The sequence below is a fragment of the Abrus precatorius genome, unplaced genomic scaffold (genome assembly GCF_003935025.1).
Source record: "Abrus precatorius isolate BTA unplaced genomic scaffold, Abrus_2018 Scaffold4, whole genome shotgun sequence".
In the NCBI taxonomy this organism is placed as follows: domain Eukaryota; kingdom Viridiplantae; phylum Streptophyta; class Magnoliopsida; order Fabales; family Fabaceae; genus Abrus; species Abrus precatorius.
Genome location: NW_020874384.1, coordinates 20,920,346 through 20,936,354, shown reverse-complemented (window position 1 = coordinate 20,936,354; position 16,009 = coordinate 20,920,346). Strand labels below are relative to the sequence as shown.

Sequence of the window (16,009 nt, the reverse complement as noted above, 5' to 3'; positions counted from 1 at the left end):
TTTGAAGTATATCATTAAAAAAATAAAGAGAAAGAAAAGTTAGGCACTAGCTCTGTACTCCTTCATAAATAAGCTGACAATTTTAATCAAATGTAATTAGTGTGTCTACCATCCAATCATAGTAGGTATTGTTTGATAAAAAAAATGTATTTAATACAGTTAACCACTTGTTATGGTCACAAATGAATAAGCAATGTATTGGTATTATGGTATTCAACTTATATTATTCAATTACAAAGAGAATGTACAGATATTGAGGTTTTCTAATTGAAATTACGCAATGCTATTGGTATTATGGTACTTTTGAACCAGAAACTATTTGTTTTCAATAAAATAAAAATCAGTACGCATGGAAGAAAAACAAATTTGACTTCAAGCAAAAAGAATGAAAAACAAACGGGAGTAGGTTAATAGGTAATAAAGTTCCATCAAATGATCAAATCCATGGGAAAGGTTACCCTAACAACATTTTAAAAGCGTTCTTTTCCAACTGATTTCCACACTTTGAATTCTCTCCTCCTCATTGATAAAAAAAGTGATACATAATTTTGCTTCTCATGCTAGACTTGTAAAGCTAATATAATATAAACACGTACACAATTGCTCACTATTACATTGGCTCAAAAGTAATTAAGCACGATTATAGCCCCCTAATTGGCTAATTGGATTTCGCCATTGACACTGTCCTTAGCCTTGGGAATGGATTTGGGTCGGAAGTTACCAAAAGAGCCTTCCATTTCCTCAAGGGTCTTACCCTGTGTTTCGGGGAGAACAGTGTAGAAGAAGATCCATCCACAAGTTGCAATTCCACAGAAGAGAAAGAAGGCCCCACCAATGCTTATTTTATTAGAGAGGGACAAGAAGGTCATCGAGATGACCCCACTAGTCACCCTATTCACCACAACCCCCATGGACGCACCCTGGGCGCGTAGCCTCAACGGGAAGATCTCCGAGCTATAAACCCACGTGATGGGACCCGCTCCAACGGAAAACGTTGCCACGTAGGACAAAACAGTTGCTATGCTCAATCCAACGGCCCACTTGGGCACGGCGCGTGAGTGATCGATGACGGTTAGGCTGACGCCGAGCGTGAGAAGCGAAAGCACCATGCCGCCAACGCTGCTCAATAATAACGGGCGACGCCCGACCCGATCCAACAAAAACGTAGCCACTAAGATGAAAATGGTTTTGGAGAATCCAACTGCCACGGTTGCAAGGAGCTGCTCCGTATCGGATTCCAGCCCAGCCTTTTTGAAGATTTCTGGGCTATACAAAACGACGGCGTCTATTCCCGACGCTTGCTGAAAGAAGTGAATCCCGAGAGCGGCTATTAGGATGTGACGCACCGCGGGTGTAGGATAAAGAAAGAACTCTTTCCATACACCCTCACCTTGGCTTCGTTTCGTTAGTTGAACGACGTCGTCGTTGCAACTCTCGGGGATCCCAGCCGCGGCTTTTATATCGGCTAGCCTCAGCTGAGCCTCTTCGATTGAGTCTGAGGTTTTTATCAGAACTTTTGTCGCTTCCCCGAGCCTACCCCTCATCACAAGCCAACGTGGCGACTCTGGCATCGCTAACACTCCCACCGCCAAGATCACCGACGGAACCGCCCCAATTCCCAGCATCAATCTCCACCCCAGCCGTAGTGGCAGCTTCGAAAATCCATAGTTTGATATGTATCCTAGTAAAATCCCTCCATTGATGAATACCTGAAAATATCATCCATTCTATTCACTCATCAATTAAATTATATTACTATAATCTTGTTATACAGTCGTTACATTATTTATACCATGTTTAGATTCATGCTTAACACACTACTAATTATAATTTATATAATAAATTCATGTTTACGAATCTTTTAACGTAAATATAATATATATGCCTAAAATGATTAATTCAATCCATGATCTTACGAACAAGTAAGCTTAGCTAGTTCTTATATTAATAATTGTCAATTAATTTAATTAGTTTTTGAAATCGGGATAATTGGTCAATTTGCTCTTTAATATTATAAAATTTGATGAACATTATTAAGATGAAAGTAGAATGCATTGATGTAATTAATCAGTGTGTACGTGCCTCTGGGAAGGAGGTGAGGAAGCCGCGAGAAGAAGCGGGGGAGACTTCGGCGGTGTAGACAGGGGCAATCATGAGGGCATAACCAATGCCGATGCCGGCGATGAAGCGTGCGAACATGAGGAAGGGATAGTTCGGGGAGAACCCCATGAGGATGGCTCCGGTGAAGAAGATGCTTCCGGCGAGGACAATCGTGTAACGGCGGCCAATCCAATCGGAGGTTTTGCCGGCGAGGCACGAACCTATGAGAGAGTAAAGGTTGATGATTCCCACCAGGATTTCGATTTGCACGTCCGACACATTCAGGTCTCTTTTTATATATATTATCGCTCCACTCATCACCCCAATATCTGTGACATAACATCATAGTATTATATATAAATATAAGACATCATATCCATGGATGCATCATAGCTTAAATGATTGCATTGAAATCATGACACAAAGCTCAACAATAATGTTCCTTGTATATTAATTCGACAGTAGTTTCCCCAAGTTGTGTTATATACCTTTCTCTTGAAAGACAACAAAAGGGAAGGAACCTACGTATATTTTTACGATTTATCTGTGTAAGTTTTTAGGATGGTAAGCTTTATTAATTATGTATTTTTAATAATTAAAAAACAAAAGACTATTAAAAAATGAAAAAAATTATAAATAACAGAAAGAAAATTATTAAATACATAAATCGATATGGTTATCCTTTGAATTATATGTAGGAAACCTAGCTACCTAGTTAACAAAACTGTTTGTTGTGTATATAATATTACTTATGCTCATGCATGTCCACGTGTAGTTGTTGCACTCACCGTAACCAAGTAAAATGGAGGTCATAGAAGCCAATATGGCACAAGCGAAAGCAAATTTGTTCCTCTTTGGCCTCTTTAGAGAATCAAAATCCTGAAGAGATTTCTGAGCTGCTACTTCAACTGCTTTGCCCTCAGCCATCTCAGAAGCTAATATGTATATGAGAAACACAGAAAGAGAAAAAGAGGTGTATTTGTTTAATTTGAGTATGGTTTTGAAGTAGTGGATATATAGTAGAAGAATATATTTCAGTGGCAATGAATGTATGGTAAGAAGCAGTGGTTTGGAGATAGTAAAATGATATATGCAGGATGCATGGCTCAGCTGGCGTGCTTATATAGAGCACATAACCTTAGACGGCGCTTTACCACATAGTTGAAGGCGTGAAGGCTTTGCCTTCTCACAGAAACGTCGTCGTCATTAATGTGCTTTTCCCAAGACTTAAAAATTGCGACAAAACCTAATGGGGTTGGCTAAACTTGTTGGAGGACAGTCTTGCAAGTCACGAGAGACTAGTTGATCCACCAAGTTATATTTACTATTATTTTTAATCTTTTAATTTTGGATTTTTTATTCAATTTTAATGTGGTCCTACTTATTAATTGTAGTGAGTTTTAATTGCTATAATTTGTTTTTTATTTAACTGTGACATGTTATCATAATTAATAAATAAAATCAAATTAACTATAGAATTAAAATATTAATTTTATTATTTTATACTTCTGTAGAAATTGTGGACCACTCTAAATAGCTTAAATTACATACAATCTATAGTCTGTGAAGACTAAATTAAATTAATTTTGTGATTGTTTAAAATAATGTAAATTCGAATCAATTTGATTAATTTAAATGATTTTGGATTGGGTTAATTTTTAAACACAAATTTAATTTTAAAAATACAATAGATATAGGTTTAAACTCTAAACTAACCCGATTCATCAAAATACACAAAACACAATCTGATCACAAATTATTAAAAAATATATATATTAACTTTGACAAAATTTATAATAAGATTAAACCACTTATCAATGACAATCTTAAATTTAAACACTAGTTATATAATCATTATAAAAAAAATATTATATAAATGATCAATAAAAATTATTTAATATAATGTCATTAGTTTTATAAATATTATTTATATCAGAATGGTTTAATAGATAAATTAGTTTGATTAGATTACATTTCTATTTTTATTGAAATTTTTAACGCTTAGAGAAAATCAATCTCAACAATATATAATAAATACAAGTTTAAACTAAACTAACTCATCAAAACCCAATGAGATATTATGACTATAAATTCTAAATTGTCCATTTTACAATTTATTTCAAAACCTAAGAATACGACAAATTTTAAATATTTGACGTAAGAAAAACCGCTAATTGGAAAAAGACAATACAATAACAAAGATTATTTACACCCTTTAAATTTAAAAAAGTCTCATAATCTTTAACATTTAAAAAAGGGTAAGTAAAACTAATTTTAAATTATTATTGCTCAGATACTGGATATACAAATTGGCCTCATAATGGCTCTGGGCCACAAAAATGACAAATAAAAATGCTATGCACATTTCATAAATATGCCAATAGAATTGAGCAGTGCCACGCTTGGCCTAATCACTAACGCTCTCAATGCAGCTGCAGCATGGCCGGTTCATTGTCGGTCACAGTTCAGCCTTAGATAGCTATTGCCTAACGGCTATTTCAACTCGATGTTTCATCATGTGTTCTTCAATATGTTTGTTTGGTTCCTCTGAAAAAATGTATACGAATGGGAAAATCTTATAATGGATTCTGGATATTATATTTCTGATTAAGACTATACATATTCTCTCTTTATTGATCATGCATTCTGAACAGTCTCAAGGTTATTTTCTTTTCTAGCCACAAATACTTTTCATACCATATTTTGTTTGTACTGGAATATATATTTATAGTATGACATGGCTAATTCTTTAAAAAATCTTACATACACAAAATTTCAACTTAAAACTTTACTTCAAAAAATTAAGCCTGATATTATTTGAACTAAGTTTTCTTAAATGTCTTAAGGTTACAACCTTGGACAGATAGTCAAGTACAGTTGAATTATATTTTTTTATTAAACCAATTAAAGTTATTAAGTTTGTATAATTTAAAATTAATTGACGTTTTTAATTAATTTTATTTTAATCTTTAATATATTTTTAAAAATATAAAATGATACTATATTTTTCATTATAAAAATGTATGACAGTTCAACACCACAAGTCATGAGTAAAATACGAAAGCCACCGTTAAGTATAAAATATTGACGATCACTGAAAATAAACAATATGTAAGCTATGATATGAAATGAAGGAACGTAAATATATTAAGATCAAAGTATTTAACCAAATACATATGGTAAACAATGTAATAACAACTTACATTAATAAAGTACATAGTGTATACAATATGTAATATAAATGATTAAAAAAAAAAAAGTGGTATGGCCATCAGCCAGTTGCTGTTGTTAGACTAGGTGTTGCCAACTCACACTGCACGTAATCGTTGTACAATTGCAAGTGTGTTACTTGCTTAGCTTGTTGCACATACTACCGCAAGTACTCTATGGAAGTCGATACACCATGAAGAATGATTGTAATTCCTGGTCATAGATTAGAGATAAGACACCCGACATCAGTGTCATGAGACAGGTCCTTGGTGCCTTCTAGCCATTCATTGAGTTAACCCACAGTTGCACTCAGTTATATATTTGTCACATGCATTACATTGTATGAGTATCAATGGCAAAACATTAAGACTTGCAAAAATGTTACTTACATAAGTGTGTTTAGAGTGTTGGCCGTCAACTTGTGTCTTGTCCTTCGTAGCCGAGAAGGGTCTCATCCATAAAGGCTTAATTTAATTGCCAAGTTGTCTCCCCGGAAACATACAAGCGTTTTTAAATTGTCATATATCAAATTTCACTTTATATTGTTTGGAAATCTCTTTAGGAATTAGAATTCCAATTTTAATGTGCAATTCGATATATGAAATTATAATATAATTAAAATTAACTATTTTTTAATTTTTAATTCCTTTAAATCATAATTTTAACTTCACCATCCATCACATCACATAATTTTATTATTATTACCGTTATTATTATTATCATTATTTAATTGCTACTAGTCTATTATTATAAATATTTAGTAATTTTTATTATTGTCGTTGTGATTCTTATTGTGTTATCGATCATTATGTTATATCACTGTCATATCAAACACTTTAAATAATAATGTAACAACGTTTGTCAATTATTGTAAATTAAAATCAAATCAAAATGAAAAAGGGAAAGATGGCCTAATTTTATTAAACTTTTAAAATAAATTATCTGCCTAGCAATTATAAAGGTTGAGCTGTATGTCATCTGATCTCCAGCTAGTAAATTAAAGAGGAGGGTTTGTGCAACTTGGTTTTTAGTTAAGTTAACCAATCAACTTTGCAAACAGCGTATCTATAAAAAAATATTTTATCAATTAATTAAGTTCCTTTTGTTTTGTTCGGTCAAAAGCAATAGATACATTATACATTCCATGTTAAAAACAATAAGTGCTTGCATGTTGCAAGATATCAATTGCGGGATAGATCACACTATATGCTTCGTTCTGGTTGGAGCAATGTATTATACAATATTTTGGTGAAAAGTAAAAAGAAGGAAAGTGATCAACCAGTGATATGTTTTTGCTATGCAAAGAACAAAAAGAGAGATAGCTATGGCGACATGCACAAATATGGGCCAGATTCAGTTCACGATATGATAACCATTATCAATTATTTTTGGAATATACATGTAATAAATTATATACACTTAGAGTTAATAATTTTGACATGAAAATAAGATAGTCCACGTGGTTATGTATGCTGAACTTTAAGTTGCACGTCATTCGTCAACATCTGGGTTTTAAATCATTTATTTTCACTTTTGTGGACGTATACTGGGAAGGTTCCCACCATGGGTAACAAACATCTCATAATGCCATCATCAAAATTTTCATCGTTTTCTTTAATTAAAGCGCGTGATCAAATTAAAATACCCAACAATTAAGAAACACAACATAAAGAAGAAATTCTATTGAACAGCTCCTACCCAAAGGGAAGAGTTAAAAAAATTTAACAGAAAACACCTGGAAAGTCCGAAATACCAAGGATGTTTTTTCATGCTTGTTTTCTTATAGTTCCTCTAATCACTGAAGTGATAAAGTGATATGATGTTAGTGATGCATGACATGACGTACTGTTCATTATAGATCTTATATACATCGACAGATAATTGATACATTTTTAGGTAAAAACATCTCAGTGCCCTTTGGTGTTCATTCTTCTAATCAATTTCACACGCATAACACTATTTCAAAATTCAAATCTATATATTTAATTCAAATTAACTTTCGCACTTATTTCAAATACATTTAATAGTTTAAAATTAATATAAAAACTCAAATGAATAATTAATAAGCAGAGAACACGTAGATTAATTAACGAAAAATGTCCTAATTTAATTTGATATGCAGTTGTAAATATAGTTGTTTTACCTGATTTAAATAAATTGTCTCGTATAAAAATTATTGAGGTTTAGAAAAAATGAATAATCAATTCAAGCAAATTGATTTAAATATATTTATATGTTTATATAATATAAAAAATATATAACGTATCAAGTATTTTTAGAATAATGATTAAAAAATAAAAGGTGATTTTTTTTTTATATATAAAAAGGTGATATCAACAAACCCTTATCGTAATTTAAATATAATTTTTAGTAATTTTTTAATCAATATCTTTAAAGCAATCAATAGTAGAACTGTATATGTAACTTTACATATGACAATTATTAACTATATAATATTTTTAATAAAGGTTTCTTGTTCAAGAATTTTTCTAGAAAAGTAATGCCTTTTGATCTGTAGTCCCTTGTATCTTTAAAAAATGGCATGTTATCTTGAATGAAGATAAAATTTTGGAAATGTTTACTGAATTTATTTTTAGAAATCACACGTTAAGATAGACTTTATTCTCTTGTCGCGCATTTTTCTTTTATTTTTTCCTTCATGGTTTTATGAATAGTGGTTATTCATTTCTTTTAAATACCTTCAATCATAGTAACTACTGATGCTTGATAGTTTTATACAATATTGTACAACTTCACAATTATAATTTAGAAATAATTTGTAACCCCTTGTAGTATTAAACACACAATGTTAACAATAAATTTATGTTAATCGATTTTCAATGTTAATTATTTTTTCGTTGAGTTATATATAAATTTGCAGGATATATTGAATCGATCAATAATAACTTTTGATATTCTAAATAATTAAGATCATTTTTACTGTATCAGTTATGCCACAAATTTTTATTTTAAAAAAATAAAGTTTTGTTCCTTCAAAAATAGTGAAAAATTATCGAATAGATTTATATGCAAACAAAATATTAAGTTAAGAAAAGGTGTTTTATAATTGGAAAAAATAAATTGGATCGATTATCAGTGCAATTAAAAAAAAGGTATTATTAACGCAGTCAAATACAAGTATTTTACTATTTGTACAAATTTTTATATATAATTCAAAATGCAAAATACTATTCACCAAAAAAAATATGTAAATATTTTTTGCCTAGATCAATGACACCTTTTTTATTGTACAAAATTTAGATTTATAAAATAATTTTTAATATGTATTTAAAGACATATATTAAAAAAATATTAAAATTATAAAATTTAATATTATAAACAAAAATTTATTATATATAATTTATATTGTGTGGTGTTAAAAACATAATATAAAATTCAGTGCTAAAATTCTTCATTAATACTTGATGTGTCTTGGACTTTGTGTTAATCAAGAAACAACAAATATTGTAATGATTGGTACTGAGATCAACTTTTATCAATGGTTTCTCCATGGCACACTTGGCAATCTTCAACGCCTTTAAAACTGCTCTGCAACCTGTTTGTGATGGATATCTCTTGCTACCTGTAGCCTACCACATGCACATATGCAAGCCGAAAGTTTTTGGATCTTTATGATCATGACTCGTGAGACTAAATCCAGCCAAATACTATGCCTTACCAATATCTCATGCAATTAGCAATCCAAGCTAATTGCGTCTAAGTGATTCCCAAATTAAAGAATTCAAGCTTCTCGATCTCCTCCTATGAGTGAGGTAAGTGCTTGCTTTGATCACACACTCTAGAATTCGGCTACTCTTAAATTTGCACGATTTATAATTTTTGGAAGGTTCTACTACTATTTTGTTATTTATCTAAAATAGATTAGTGCATTCTTTTACTTTAATGGGTATTTAATCATCAATGATACCATCGAATCAAATAATCATCCTGTTATTGATCATTTCAAACCAAAGCTGAGTTCCTAACTTGGGTAGGGACTAGGGATGTTGCCCTATGGCACCCATTCTAGTTTACTATTCTGTTCGGTTAGAAGCTAACACTTGGACACTGGTTGGGGGACCAAAAACCCAACACCCAACAATATACGTGTGAGGAAAGATATTGACTCCAACTTCTCAATGTTGTGACTCGCTTGGCTCTTTCCTAGTACGTTAGATTAAGAGAATCTCGTTTGTGTTGGTCTAATTTCTTTAGGGGCAGGTGGCAGGTACGGCTCCCTATGGTGGTGGTGGTGGGAAAGAATGCGTGTTTGGTGCTTATTTCATTTGGCTTATTAATGCGTGGACCAGTGTCTTGGGGCTATAACAGCCTTACCCAAAGGTGGGACGCAACCCCTTTTGCTGATGATCACTTTCAAAGGAATTTGTGATTGCCTGTGGTACCTCTGCCACTGCCTAGATATAGCTTTTCAGGAAAATATATGTTAACGTCTTCAAGTTGTTGGTAAGGGAATTTCCACCTTATGAACTAGAATGATGCATATATATGTCTTTGTCGGATATGATTATGAAGCTATGGAAAAACGTAGGTCACTTTTGACTAAAGTTGCATGACTCGGTTTATATCAGCTTATGCGAGTCACTGTTGCCGTGACTTGATGTGTCAAACTTGCATTTTATGGAGTACTAGCAAGTCCCACATGGATCAAATTTTTCAGCATGAATTTGAGGACTTTTCCCATCCAAGTGAGGAACTCGCTTTTTCTGGCTTTGGATTCATTGCATTGTTATTGCGTTCTCAGTGATTATATTGTGGCAATCATTTAAAAATTTATCCCAGTCCTAATCCTAACTCGATTTTACGTGGGTTAAGGATAAAAAGTTGCAGGTCAAAGAGTCCATCAATTCATAACTGCATATGACTAAAATTTCACAGGATCAAGGTTAAAGTTAGAATTTTGTGAACCAAAAAAATTAATATGTTCTTAAAAAATTAAATTTAAAAAAATTTGATATAAATTATGATAATTATTAAAATATTTAATAAAAATATTTATTTCATATAAATTTTTATTATAAATTTGTAATCTAATAAAATTATTTTAAAAAAATACAAATAAAATTTATATAATAATAAATACTTATAATAATTATTGTTATTAAATAAAATTAATAATTATTATTATTATATAATTTTAACAATTTTATATAATTTTTATCTGTATTATTGATAATTATTAAATAATTGTAACAATTTTTAATGTAATTTTATAAATAAATTTTAAAATATTATTTGATTATTAATTATAAATTTTTCATATTATAAAAATTTTATATTATTATTTTTCTTGATTTATTTTTATAAAATTATTAAAAATATTATATATATATATATATATATATATATTCTAAGGATTATATTATATTTATATAAAAATATCTTATATTTAAAAAATAAAATCACAGTAAACATATAAAATTAACAATAAAAAATAATACTAATAAAATTTGTTAAATCTATTGAATAAAAGTTAATATATTTTTAAAAAAGTAAATAAATATTTTCATCATAAAAATTGTAGATATAAAATATTTTACACTATAAAATTTTTGGATGCAGAAAATTAATTTATATTTCTAAATTTTTATCTTAATAGAAAAATTGTGATAAAATTTAATACAAAATTTTAAACTAAATGCAATATATATATACATATATATAATATTTTATTTTATTTTATTTCTTAATTTATTGTTTTAAATTCATAAATATACGTAAAATTAACTACACCATAATATTAATATAATATAAAAAAATACTATATATATGATAAATTAAAATATATATTTACATATTACATATTACATATAAATTAATTAATTATTAAATTTTAAGTATATATTAACAATTATATTTTTTTAATATAAAAAATCTATCTACATCTATATATATTTATATAAAATATATTAAAATTAATTATTTAAGGTTTTACATATTTATATTTATATTAGAAATACCTGTATAAACTTAAGCAATAATGAATCTATAATTATTAAAAAATATTTAAATATACTAAAATTGATTAAGTTTATTAAAATAATTATTAAATAGTATGTTATAAAATATTATTTTATCATTTAATTATTGTTTACTTAAAAATATTTAATACTAATTCTTAATTAAAATTTTAAATTATTAACGTACTATATTAAATTTAATTAATAAAATTAACAAAATGTAAAAGTTAAATTTAATTTAATTTTATAATATAATTATATTTAATATTATTTTTATGATAAAATTTTAATATATTAAATAAAAATTTATTTTTTATATTTTTTTATATTTTTAATATAGTTTTTATTTCATTTAAATAAAATAATTTAATAAATATTATAAAAAATATATAATTATTATTATTTACTTTGTGAAATCTAACTCTAATCTACTATTTTTTTATTTATTTTAAGGCTTAGGGCTAATATAAATCTACTAATTATAAAACTTTGAAAAAAAATAGAACTATATAAAAAACTGACAGGTAGAGCTCTAAGACTTTTGCCTATTTTGATAGCTCTAACCACACACATGACATGACTTTAACACAAAGATGGAGAAAAAAATATCATTAGCTAATACTATAATTTTTTTGTACATTGATTAGTAAAATTGAAAGTTTGAGATAACAAAGAGAAACGTTACATAGTCGGAATTGCATGTGTCCGAGTTTAACCTGCATGGAAAGACAAAGTGTTATAATTTCAGTTTCTCTTTTTCTCCTAATTTTCTTCTTCTTGACTTTAAGTTGAGAAATTAATTATTGATATTTTAATTCATATTTTATTATATTTACACAGGTATTATTTTTTTTAGTAATTATAATTCTGTATTTTATTTTATAAAAATTACTTCTCAATTTAAGGGCCATTTCAACTATTTGATCGGATTGATAAAAAAAACCCGCTCTGTGCATTTCCTTCTTTAGTTATATTGAAATGAAATTGGTCAAACAAACCATTATAGATTATTGTTCCAAATTTGCCTTATTAAAAACTTTAAACATAGTCTCGACAGGAGGATTATAATTTTGTTATGCTTTAAGTACATTAATCTCTTTCACATTTCATGCCATTTAAATGTATTAAAAACAATTAAATTTCTTTCACTTTTATTTTCATCAAGCTAAACATAATTTATTTTACTTTATTTTATTTTCATTTTATTCATTTTTATTTAATTTCTCTGTCTAAACATGCAAAGCCATAAAACGTAAAATGCGGGTAGTGCTCTAGAGGAGCGGTGATGATCGGTACGTTTTTCTCCTTCACGGAATCAAAGTGGAACCTCTGCGTGTCCACATTAAACAGCATCTCGCCATCGCTCATAAGTGAATGAGAAATGACAAGAAACGAATAAAAATTTATTATGATCAACTTACATTAAACCCTAAAATTAACCATTAAACCAATCCAAATAAATCAAATAACCTTTTCCATTTAATTTGATAAATGACTCACCGGTAGAATCAACCATTTAATATCACAGTAGTCGATCCAATAAAATTAAATATATTTACTTTTATTTTACCGTTTTATAAATTATTAGAAGAATACTTTAGAAGGATATAATATCTTTTTTTTTAAAATTTTTTTTTGCATCTGAGGTCATGCTACCCGGTGTTTAACAATTTCCTACTTCCGATTCCAATGTCATCATCGGGCCGGGCTTTTACTAAGTTTCTGGGCCTTCACATCAAAATCAGTGAGTAGGACTCCACTTAGCCCAGTTATTAAAAAAGGGGCCCAAATTCTGAGGACTAAGGATAAAAAAATATTGCAAAACAGTACAAAGTGTAAAAAATAAAAAACTAATCTTGACCCCGCCTCCCCCAAAAACAAATTTTAAGAGTGGACTTGGGTTCACAAGATCCTACATCACTGTGGAAACTATGAACTCGACCAATTTGTTTAATTGTGACTATAGAAGAACAAGGCATTGCTGAAAATGAATCGATTAAAGCTATTATTGGTTTGTTTTTTTTTTAAGGAAAGAGAGTGTGGTTTAGGAGATAAGATGTGAGGATTTTAGAATAACGACGATCAAACCTTGCTTCAAGAAGATCATGTACCACTAGCCACTCAGCTGAGCTATGCTGGGACGAAAGTTAATTTAATTTAAAGAAACCTTGAAGAGTACGTGACGATAAATATAAAATAGATTATGAGAGGAAGTTAACTAACGAAACCAAATTCAATGAGTTTTTTTTTAGAAAGTGTGAGAGAAATAAACGTACGACATTAGATGGAAATTTTGAAGTTGCTATAAAAAAGTTGTCATAAAACAATGCAAATAAAAAATAACTTATTCATAAAGAGCAAACCGAACAGGCCTAAATTCATATGTGCAGCGGATTACATCAATTAGTTTAAATTAAGCTTGAGACAATCAATTTTACTAACTATATTTGTTTGATTAAGATATTTCTAAACAAAATTAACTAAAAATGTCATGTTTTGTAGTCTTTAAAAGTCCTTTAGATTCAATAAATTGATATAAAGTAGTATGATAATATTTATAAATTACATATCTGTTAAACTATTTAAAAATTTAGAGATATTAACTTGTTCATGATAGATTTATTGGCATAATGAAAATAAATTATTTAAACAAAATTTCAAAAAAGTTTGCTTTTAGAAAAATTACATTCAACCAAATCTTAAATCTAAAGGATACAGGCTAATTCAATTTATTTTATTGCATCAATCTTATGCCCATACACGGTAAGGACGAAAAAATCTAGTCAACGCTTAAGATATAAAAACTATTTTAAAATTAGTATAATATATAAATATTTTCTTTAATTAAGAAAATCGATAAAAGTATTTTGAACAACTATTAAATGAAATTGAATAGGACACGTGCTCAACAATCAATGGTACGTGATTCGGCACATGCTTCTTTGTTCGAACAATCCACCTAAGGACCCTACGCATTTATCATTGGGGCATCTTTAAAAACAAAGGTTGGAAAGGCAATTTTTTACTCAATTTTGTTCATGCGATAAATTTGATAATTTATTATATAACAAATTTATCATGTTTTAATAGTTAAAAACTAATATATGGTATCACAATTTTGTTATTGTGTCTATTAAACAAATTCTAAAGATAAAAATAAAATAAAATTTCTGCACGACTCATTTAGAGTGTTGACAAACCCATCAAATTAAATGGAAATGACATAAAAATAATAAAAATTAATTGTTAAAATATATTTTCAGTTTAAATCCAAATTTGAAAATAAACGAGTATAATTTAAATCAAATTCAAGTGTAAATATAATTTATTTATAAATTAACTTCTCAGTCGTATTAATATAATTATATATTTATAAAATTATGATATTTAATTATTTTTATAATTTTGTTGTGTAAGGTATATATTTTCATACTTTTTAAGAGGGTGTCTTATTATTTTAATATATTTTATAAATTTATTAGATTAGGATTAACTTAATGTCGTGCTTTTCTCTCGTGTATTTTTTATAAATTTAATTATAATTTACAATAAAAAATCACATTATTATTTGATCATAGATTATTACTATGTAAAAATTATTAAATTTTGTAATAATTAATTTAAAAAGTGCATCTATCGTATATCTTAATATATGTTAACTTGTCGATAATATAAAAATAGTTTACATTAATAATGTATGCAAATCAAGGTATTATTTTATTATGAAAATCTCATGTTATATACGAAAACAATTTTTAATTAAAAAGCATAAAAATATATAACAGAATATATATATATATATATATATATATATTATTTTCTCATAAAATAAAAAAATGAACCGTTCAATTTGATATAAACAAATTTTTAATTTGATTATATTAAATTGAACTAAATATTATATTTGAATTTATCTACAACGATTTAGAATATATATTTTCTAATTAAATCGTATTTATTTATTTTGCTTAAACATTAATATAAACTAATTTGTAAACATTCGAAGGTCACAATTAATTTTCACACTTTCATTTCTTTTAATTTACAAATAGAAGGAGTTGTGTTTTTTTTTTTTTTTCTCTATCTCACTTCATTTCACTACGAAACTGTGAAAGTAAAGATTAGAGTGGTGTTATTTATACTTTATGACTTTACGATAAAATTCATAACAAGAAGTGAGATAAGAACAAAAGTAAATGAAATAGAAGGTAAAATAAGAAACATAATAACAAAAATAAAATAAAATTTAAACGTGAAAATATGAAGTAAAAGTAGTGTAACTCTAAATAAACTTTAATTTCTTTAAAATAAAAATTATATAATATATATATATAATTAATTTAAATATAAGAAACTATTATATGCAATTATTTTTAATTAAAAAACAAAATATATTTAAAAATTTACAATAAAAATTGACGTATAATAATTTGTTATTAAAAATTATGCAATTATTAAATTTAATACAATATCAATATTAACTATTTTAACTTTCAATAAGAAATGATTTTTTTTATGAAAAGAAATGATTATTTATTAACTTTTTATTTTGCCTGTAAAACAGACATGAAAAACACCAATAGATATATAAATGCTTACCTTCCAAAGTCTCCAAACTTTAAATGAGCGAGGTCCATCCAAACAAGTGTTATGGCTGATCACAGTAATTGTATCTAAACAGGAGAGGGTTAACATTTAAAATATATTATCCACAAACTAAA

The 16,009-nt window shown here is 27.8% G+C and overlaps 1 protein-coding gene across 1 annotated transcript; it reads right to left on the bottom strand.

Moving 5' to 3' along the window:
• Positions 1-396: 396 nt before the first annotated feature.
• LOC113865075 (polyol transporter 5-like) lies at positions 397-3,186 on the bottom strand. Its single transcript, XM_027499433.1, has 3 exons — positions 2,889-3,186; positions 2,083-2,429; positions 397-1,709 (listed from the first exon to the last, which is right to left on the bottom strand). The coding sequence occupies exons 1-3, from the start codon at positions 3,025-3,027 to the stop codon at positions 651-653; spliced, it is 1,545 nt and encodes a 514-aa protein (XP_027355234.1). The 5' UTR covers positions 3,028-3,186; the 3' UTR covers positions 397-650.
• Positions 3,187-16,009: the final 12,823 nt, after the last annotated feature.